Source organism: Melopsittacus undulatus, chromosome 10 (assembly GCF_012275295.1).
Source record: "Melopsittacus undulatus isolate bMelUnd1 chromosome 10, bMelUnd1.mat.Z, whole genome shotgun sequence".
Lineage (NCBI taxonomy): Eukaryota > Metazoa > Chordata > Aves > Psittaciformes > Psittaculidae > Melopsittacus > Melopsittacus undulatus.
The window spans coordinates 34150358-34159075 of NC_047536.1; the positions used below are offsets into that span (position 1 = coordinate 34150358).

General features: G+C 64.2%; 2 protein-coding genes across 2 annotated transcripts; one reads left to right on the forward strand and one right to left on the reverse strand.

Annotated features, from left to right (window-relative positions):
* The first annotated feature begins 655 nt into the window (after positions 1 to 655).
* Positions 656 to 3474, forward strand: SDCBP2 (syndecan binding protein 2). The gene is made up of 9 exons (XM_034067275.1): positions 656 to 729; positions 1224 to 1293; positions 1393 to 1477; positions 1656 to 1762; positions 1885 to 2046; positions 2392 to 2567; positions 2767 to 2938; positions 3021 to 3112; positions 3204 to 3474. The coding sequence occupies exons 2-9, from the start codon at positions 1240 to 1242 to the stop codon at positions 3256 to 3258; spliced, it is 903 nt and encodes a 300-aa protein (XP_033923166.1). The 5' UTR covers positions 656 to 729; positions 1224 to 1239; the 3' UTR covers positions 3259 to 3474.
* A 1281-nt stretch (positions 3475 to 4755) lies between these two features.
* SNPH (syntaphilin) lies at positions 4756 to 8718 on the reverse strand. The gene is made up of 4 exons (XM_034066579.1): positions 8675 to 8718; positions 7858 to 8058; positions 6430 to 6579; positions 4756 to 5875 (listed from the first exon to the last, which is right to left on the reverse strand). Exons 1-4 carry the CDS (start codon positions 8716 to 8718, stop codon positions 4756 to 4758), a joined length of 1515 nt encoding a protein of 504 aa, XP_033922470.1.

Sequence of the window (8718 nt, forward strand, 5' to 3'; positions counted from 1 at the left end):
GCTCTGCACTCACTCGGTTGCTCCATCAGGACTCCCACGGGTCCGTCACACCCAGCACGTGATGGATGGAGGGTGTGGGACACGGTCACATCACAGCCGCGTCAGCACCATGTGCCCAACAGCAAGGAGCCAGCCCCTGCTCAGGGGTGCTCATGGTGGGGACCCCCCTTCACCCCCTGGTATCATCACCCTTTGGACCCCACTTCATGTCCCCAACATCATCCTTGTTCCTTGGTCTGAGGCACTGAGCTCTGACGGAGCCATGTGTTGCTGTGGGCAGGATGGGTGATGCAGTGGGAATGGGGGACCACAGCCCCAGCCCTGCTCATCCAGGATGCCTGAACCCACTGAAAACCATCCCCATCCCTGTCCCTATCCCTATCCCCATCATTGTCCCCATCCCTATCCCCATCCCTGTCCTCATCCCCATCCCTGTTCCCATCCCTGTCCCCATCATTGTCCCCATCCCCATCCCTGTCCCCATCTCTATCCCCATCATTGTCCCCATCCCTATCCCCATCCCTGTCCCCATCCCTGTCCCCATCCCTATCCCCATCATTGTCCCCATTCCCATCCCTGTTTCAGCTTTGCCTTCACCTTCCTCTTCCTCGCCTGTGCCCCACCTGTGCTCACAGTCAGCTGAGCGGCCGGGCCCCTCCCTGGGCTGGGCTCAGCTATAAGTGCCTGGGGCCGGGCACAGGGTGCAGAGGGAGCTGGAAGCTGCTGCAGGTGAGTCCGGGGCTGGGTTTGGGGGATGCTGCTGTGGGGCCAGTGCTGTGTGTGCCCCACAACCTGCTCGGTACCCACAGCACTGAGCTGGCTCTGGGTTTAGCCCCCGCACCCTGGGTTTGGGTGATGTGCTTTGGGGCACAGCCTTACCGTGGGCACAGTGTGAGGTGCATGGGGGGGTAGAGGGGACTGATGGGGGGTTCAGGGGCTGTTTCCATGGGATATCCCACTGCTGGGTCTGGGTGATGCTGGAATGGCCCCATTGGACAGGGGGATGTGGGGAGCAGGACCCGCTGGCAGCCAGCAGAGCCCATGGAGCCGGTGGCACCAGGAAGTGATGGAGCTGATGGCCCCGGTGAACCGGCTCTGAGTCACTGCGGGGGGAGCCCGTGTCCAGAGCACGGGACCATGGGGTCAGAGGCTCCCATCCCTGATCCCTTATCCCCATCCCTGATCCCTTATCCCCATCCCTGATCCCTTATCCCCATCCCCAGGCACGGCCCCGCAGCCATGGCCACGCTCTACCCCTCCCTGGAGGACATGAAGGGTCACCAGCTCCTGCAGGTCAGTCTGGGGGGGGGGGAGCTGACCCCGATGGGTGCCCCCCCATCGGAGGGTCCCCAGGGTGGGGGTGCACCTCAAGCAAGCCCCATCTCCCTGCAGGCACAGGCAGCAGCCGGGGTGAGGACCCCCCCCACAACCGTGGTCACGGAGAAGCCAAAGCTCAGCTCAGACACCAGTAACACAGGTTGGGACTGGGGCTGTCTGAGGGGAGGGGGCACAACGGTTACTATTGGGGGGCTCAGTTGGGACCCCTCACACCTCACTGCATGGGCAGGGGATGGAGGCTGAGGGGTTCCCAGGCAGGGAGGCAATGGTTGTGGGTTGGGAACCACCATCCCTGAGGCCACCCCCTGTCCCCACAGCACCGCCTGTGCTGTACCCCAACCTGGCCGAGCTGGAGGACTACATGGGGCTGTCCCTGTCCAGCCAGGAGATCCAGAAGAACCTGCTCCCGGACGGCAGCAGCTCTGTAGGTGTCCTTGTGCTGCAGCATCACTGCTGAGCACGGTCCCCATGCAGCTCATCCTGCCCCGGTTGGGATGCAGCATCCCCATAGAGCTGCTCGCACCCTGACCCCCGGCTCCATCGCAGGCCCTGACCCCCATCGGGCCCCCCCCGGGGCAGGTGGTGGCCCCACTGAGCGGGAGCAGTGTGGGGCTGCGGCGAGCGGAGATCAAACCAGGGGTGAGGGAGATTCACCTGTGCAAGGACGAGAGGGGCAAGACGGGACTGCAGCTCAAGAACGTGGACCAGGTGAGGGCTGGGCTGCTGTGGGGTGGGCACGGGATGGGGCATCCTGGTATGGTGGATGGGACACGAGCTGGTGCATGGCATGGCAATGTGTGGTGGTAATGGCACAGCATGGAACACAGCATCCCAGAGGGGTGAAGGGACATTAAAGCTCCTCCAGCTCCAATGGGCAGGGACCCCTTCCACTGGAGCAGCTGCTCCAAGCCCCTGTGTCCAACCTGGCCTTGAGCACTGCCAGGGATGGGGCAGCCACAGCTTCTCTGGGCACCCTGTGCCAGCACAGTGCAGCCCAGCCTGGCGTGGGCCATGGCACTGCCAGCGCGGTGCCATCGCTGCCCCCATCCCCAGGGCATCTTCGTGCAGCTGGTGAAGGCAAACTCACCGGCGGCACTGGTGGGACTGCGCTTCGGGGACCAGATCCTGCAGATTGACGGCCGGAGCTGTGCGGGATGGAGCAGTGACAAGGCACAGCGGGCACTGAAGAAGGCAAACCCCGAGAAGATCGTGATGGTGGTGAGGGACCGGTGAGTGATGGTGCTGGCAGTGCTGATGCTGGTGCTGATCCCGGTGCTGATCCCGGTGCTGATCCCAGTGCTGATCCCGGTGCTGATCCCAGTGCTGATCCTGGTGCTGATCCCGGTGCTGATCCCGGTGCTGATCCCAGTGCTGATCCCGGCGCTGATCCCAGCTCTGATCCCGGTGCTGATCCCGGTTCTCCCACAGGCCATTCCAGCGCACGGTCACTGTGCACAAGGACAGCACCGGCCACGTCGGTGTCGTGGTGAAGAAGGGGAAGATCGTGTCCCTGGCCAAGAACAGCTCTGCCGCCCGCAATGGGCTCCTGACCCATCACTACATCTGCGAGGTGAACGGCCAGAACGTCATCGGCATGAAGGTAGGGGCTGCAGAGCCATGGGGCCGTGAGGAGCATCCCATGGGATGGGGGCACCCCATAGAGCCACCGCTCTCTCCTGCAGGATAAGCAGCTCATGGAGGTGCTGGCAGGAGCCGGGAACGTGGTCACACTGACCATCATCCCCACTGTGATCTACGAGCACATGGTGAAACGGTGAGGCCATGGGGCCGTGGTGCCCACCCCAACCCCACTGGGGTGCCCCCAGGGTGCCTCTCCCTGCTAAGTGCCCATTCCCTGTGCCCAGGCTCTCACCAGGGGTGGTGAAGTCGAGCATGGACCACTCCATCCCTGACCTGTGAGGACATCGCTGCTCAGGGTACCCCACAGCATCCCTAAAGGAGTCCCTCACCCTACAGCCACCGGCCTGGTGCTGTCCTCTCCTCCCTGCATGGGCAGGGATGGGGAATGAGCATCCCCACGTTCCGGGGCAGACGCCAAAGGCTGGTTCCAGCCAAAGCAGACACAGACCCAGCGACGTTTATTACATCCACCAACAGACAGCGAGTACAGGACGGGGGGGGGGGGGCAACAAGAACCGGGGGGGGGGGTCGGGGGGGTTACAGCTTTGTCAGTTCTGTGTTTAAAAAATATATAATATAGATTTGTCTGTCAAATATAATCATTACATTTATTTCTTGGCAAAGCTTTGGGCAGACGCGAACACACGGCCACAAACACACTGCACGAGAGGCGGATGCTCCAGCGCCCGCCCCGGCTCCAGCATCCATCACCCGGCACCGGCATCCCCACTGCGGGGCATGGGGAGCACAGGACATGGTGTGTGTCCCATGTGTCGGGGCATGGCCGCTCCATGGGTGGTGGAGTGGGGTTAGGGGGAGAACACTGTTAGTTCAAGTCACAAGAACCCACTGACATTCATGGGGGGAGCCCGAGGCTCGCATCCTGCCGGCCCCCGCTGAGCAATCGGCGCTGTCGCTGCTGCTCCAAAGGGAAGAGAAGGCATTGGTGTTGTTCCAGAGGCCACCGGCAAAGCAGGGATGGGGATGGAGCAGGGGAAAGCGCTCGGCTCCTGCCCGCATCCCTCACTGCAGCCCCAGCTCCGGCACAGGGATCACCAGTGCCAAAACCACCGGAGCCTCCGGTCCAGCTCCATGAGGCCAGAGCCCAAGCCCTGGGCTTCAGGCTGTACCCAAACCAAAGTGAATCTAGTGCAAAGCGGGGGGAGGAGGGAGCCAGGCTCCCCTGGGTCAGGGATGCAATGGGGAGCCCCATCCCAGCCAGGGGCAGAGGATGGACACCGGAGCAGGGCAGCAGGCCCAGGTGAAGGTGCCCCATGGGCTCCATCACCTCCAGCACCGGTCACTGTATCCGGGCAGGTTCCCCCATGCTCCTGCCCACAGTCAGACATTGCTGTCGTGGTGCAGCCTGCATCTGGAGCAGGAGATGCACCTGGAGGGTCCCACCGGACCCCCCCTGCTGCCATCACCCACCCTGGGGCAGGGCAAGGACAACCGAAAAGCACGTGCAGCGATGGGAGAGCCCACCCATGGGTGCAGCCGCCCCAGCCAGCAGCAGAGGGTCCATAGGGCAGGGGGATGCTGGCACCACATCCCACAGCCCCACCTGGCACCCCTCTCCCAGCACCATCCTTCCCCCATCCAGAACAAAGGATGCGGTGGGGTGGGGGGGGAACAGCACACCCCAACGCACCCACAGACCCCCCATCCCCTTCCCACCCCCAGATCCGCATCCCTGCAGGCAGCAGGGACACGTTGGGGTTTACAATCAGCAGTCGGGTCCTCGGGGGCGGTTGGGGGGCTCTGGGGGGGGGTGTCTCATGGCTGGGTGCTGCCCCCGGGGTTGGCGACGGGGCGACAGCCCATCCTGCGGATGGAGTGCAGGGCCACAGTGCAGCAGCCACGCAGCAGGGAGCTGATGTTGTAGATGGGCTGGCCCTGCCGGCGCTGCGAGCGGCACAGCCAGGCCACGGTGGGCACGGCCGGCACCACCACCGCCAGCAGATCCACGATGAAGTGCCGGCTCCAGTAGCTCTTGGACGGGGGCCCCTCGCAGCCGGGACCCTCCGGAGCCTCCTCCTCTGCAGTGCAGGATATGGCCACCGAGGCGCTGGGCGGCTGCCGCACGGCCGGGTTGGAGCAGGGGACGGGTCCCCCCTCACCACCCGCACCCATCACCGCGGCGTCGGGCTCGGCCACCGGCAGGTCCGTGCTGGGGTTGGAGAGCTCGGGGACGGGCAGCGTGTCTTCCATCTCGGACACCCAGGCCGAGGTGGGGCTGCCCAAGCTGCAGGCTTGGGACTTCATCACCTTCTCCAGGATGGTGTCCAGGTCGGGCTGGCAGGGCACGAAGTCCGTCTGGATGGCCCGTTCCTGCATGCAGCTGGCCTGCACCCCGGCCTCCACGCTGCCCCGCAGCAGCTTCTCATAGGTGGAGCTGGGGGGCAGGCGGGGGCCGGGCTCAGCCCCCATCTCCAGCGGGTCCGTGTGTCCCGGAGCATCCTCCATGCCCATGAAGCCGCTGTCGGCCCCCTCATCCACTGAGATGGTTTGTGAGCCCCCCACATTGCGGTCCCCGGCCCCCTGGTCGCTCAGCTTGGTGTATGTGGAGCTGCGGGTGAGGGACCGTGCCGGGGACCCCCCGGCTGACTCGCCGGCCCCCTCCTCCTTCAGGGCACCGTTCTGTGCCACCTCCATGCTGTGCAGCAGCGTCTCCAGCTTCTTGTTCTGGATGTTGATGTCCACAAAGTACTTCTGGAGCCCTTTGTCCTTCTCCAGCAGGTTGTTCTTCACCGTGTCGATGACCTGCTTGAGCTGCTTGATCTCCTTGCGGGCCTCCTTCAGCGCCAGCTGGGCCTCCACGCGGTGGCATTCCTCCTCGATCCAGTCCTCCTGCATCCGTGAGAGCTGCGTCTTCAGGTCCTCGATCTCAGCATCCCTGTGGGAGATGGGGAGGGCACGGCCATGGTGCTGAGCGGGCTGCGGGGCCAGCCCTGGCCTCACAAGCTCAGCACTGAGTTGGAACCATCTCAACCCAGTAACATCACTGGGACCCAGGGATGGATCCAGTGGCTCAGGACCCTTGGGGGGGATGCTGCAGAGCCCAGGGCTCTGGCAGGTGCCCCGGGTGGGTGCGTGGCAGCTGGCACACCAGCGAGGATGTGCCTAAGCCCTGGAGGAGCAGATGGGGATTAACCACCCCCTGATGATGGAATTCAGATACAGCAGAGACTTAACCAGGAGCATGGGGCAGAGCAACCACTGCAGGTGGGATCTGAGTGCTCTGCAGCCCCCAGATCCCACTTGGATGGGGATGCCCACGTGCCTGCAACACCACAGTGAGGCTGTGAACGTGGGTCTAAGCATGAGGCCAAGGCCAAGCTGCAGTGCTGGGAACTGGAATGCCCACAAGCAGCAATACCCCAGCCCCATACAGGAGCTGCTGGTGGAGGTGGCAATGCCAAGACCCGTGCCCGCTGCTCCCACCCTCACCTGTCCTGCAGCCGCTCCTGCGTGTCCTTCAGGCGTGCTTTCAGGTGCCGGATGCACACCTCCTTCTGCTGCAGTGGGGTCAGGTACTGCTCCGGTGTCGGTGGCTTTATCCCATGGTTGTCACTGCAGAGGTTGTACTTGGCCGAGCGCCTGTGGGGACACACGAGTCACCCACTGCCAGTGCTGGTGTGGGCTCACACAGGGGTCCTAAGGGAGATGCCTGCTCTTGGGGTGCTGGGAGCATCCCAAAGGAGCCATGGGGGCAGGAGGGGCAGGGTGGGTGTCTCCCACCACACTGGTGCTGCCCATGGCTGCAGAGCTGCAGGCTTCATGCGGGTGCATGAGGAGAGCCAGGAGCAGGAGAGCACTGAGGTCTCTGTGCCCAAAATGAGCTTTCCAGGAATGGCAGATGCTGATGGAGACCCCAGGATGGGATCTGCCCTGTCAGGGATGGAGGTGGAAGGTGGGTCATGGGCCTGGGATGGAGCAGGTCTGGAGCTGGTGGCTGTCCTGCCCATGAACAGCAAGTCAGGGCATCCTGCATCTGCCCCAGCAGCACATCCAGACCCTCCTCTTGCCACTGCTGGGGTGGATGAGGTGATGATGCCTGCGGCCATGGGGAGCACTGGGAGCAGGGGCTGGCCCAGGACAGGGCTGCACATCTGGGCTGGGGGGATGCAGAGAGCTGAGCACAGGAGGCTCCTGCACTGCTGCAGGGTGGCCCAAAGCCCCTGTGCATGGCAGCTGGGTGCTGGGGATGCTGTGCACAGAGCAGGACAGCCCAAGCCCTGTGCATGGTGGCAGCCTTCATCCACAGACATAAGCATCATGTTAGGAGCAGCCAGGCAGGATCATGGCCTTGCAGCACCCCATGGCAGCAGGATGGCCACTGCTCCCTGCTGCAGCGCATGTGGGCTCTGATCACCCTCAGGCCCCTCATGTCCTCCCACATTTGCTGCCATCTCAGAGCTGGGAGGTTCTTGGGGTCAGGCAGGAGCAGCAGAGCACAGGGACAAGCCAGTGCCCATCCCACAGCTCAGAGCCTGGGTGTTCATGCCCGGAGCACACCAGGAGCTCTGACCAGACCGGGCAGTGCAATGGGATGGACATGAAGCTCTTGCCCCCCATGGCTTCAGTCCTGAAGGACCCATGGTGCTCCTCAGGGCGCAGGAGGGACACGTGCAGCGTGCAAGCCACAGCCAGGGCGGGAGCAGGGGACGGGTGCTGAGCTGCCAGGCGGGGGGACAGGGATGGAGCAGACACCACAATGACAGCAGAGGGGTTGGGAGGAGGATGAAGGGGTCACTGGGACACAGCAGCGGCTCCGGCTCCCGCAGCCGCCGTGGCACAGCCTCGCTCCACCGGCCCCTGCGCTCCTGTCCCAGCAGCACCAGTACCATGGCCCGGGGGCCGCGGTGATGGGGTTACCTTGGGGTGGGGCTGCTGTCGCTGCCCTTGCAGGAGCCAGAATTGCTGCTGCTGCTCAGCGAGGAGGTGCCGTAGGTGTCCCTCCCGGGGGGCGAGGGGCGCCTGGAGGCAGGGAGAAGAGGCTGTGTCTCAGGCCGAGTGGCTGAGGGCGCTGAAGACTTAAAGAAGGAGGCAAAGCCACTCTGTCCATAAACCCCGCGACTGCCAACCACCACACCGAGAACACACAAGACAAGAGGACAAAACAAACAGCAGGGATCAAAATGGCACGGACATGGCGACGGGCACGAGGCAGGGCTGAGGGGAGAAGGGGGGGGATGCCCACCCGCTTCCCTGCTCCCAGTGTGGGACCCCCTGGATGCTGGCACAGCATCCGCAGCACAGCCGGAGCCCCTCGGGAGTGCCTGGCATTGCTGGAGGCACCCAACTGCTGCTGCAGGGCAGCACCCACACGTGGGCAGAGCTGCCTGTGCTCCCTGCTAGCGCTGCTGGTGGCCCCCAGTGCCTGAACAGCAGCAGCCCAGCTCATGGAGACACATGGAGAGGAATAAGAGCTCTTTCCTCCCTCTTGTCCTTGCTCAGGCTGCCCAAGGGCTGACCCAGCCTCACCCAGTGCCTGCACCGCTGCCAGGGCCCTCGGCCACCCCCTGCCATTGCCCGGCTGTGGCAGGGATGCACAGGGAGGGATGCAGCGCTCGGGTGCTGCGTGCACAGACAGGGAAGTGCCAAAGCCAGGCTGGGCTCGTGCTGCAGTGTGGCTGTTGGTGGTGAGGGGGGGATCAGCTCATCCCCTCCCTGTGCCCGGAGCCATATTCACCTTCGGGATCCGGTGGACGCGCGTCGGCTCCCCGGCAGGGACAT

What these genes read in the sequence shown, in the direction of transcription:
- SDCBP2 (XM_034067275.1), top strand. Translation starts at nt 1,240, where the DNA reads ATGGCCACGCTCTACCCCTCCCTGGAGGACATGAAGGGTCACCAGCTC. An exon ending in TCCCGGACGGCAGCAGCTCT is followed by an intron (nt 1,763 to 1,884) that starts GTAGGTGTCCTT and finishes GCTCCATCGCAG; the next exon opens with GCCCTGACCCCCATCGGGCC. An exon ending in TACGAGCACATGGTGAAACG is followed by an intron (nt 3,113 to 3,203) that starts GTGAGGCCATGG and finishes CCCTGTGCCCAG; the next exon opens with GCTCTCACCAGGGGTGGTGA.
- SNPH (XM_034066579.1), bottom strand. Translation starts at nt 8,718, where the DNA reads ATGTCCCTGCCGGGGAGCCGACGCGCGTCCACCGGATCCCGAAG. An exon ending in GCGTCCACCGGATCCCGAAG is followed by an intron (nt 8,059 to 8,674) that starts GTGAATATGGCT and finishes GGTGGTTGGCAG; the next exon opens with TCGCGGGGTTTATGGACAGA. An exon ending in GACAGCAGCCCCACCCCAAG is followed by an intron (nt 6,580 to 7,857) that starts GTAACCCCATCA and finishes GTGTCCCCACAG; the next exon opens with GCGCTCGGCCAAGTACAACC.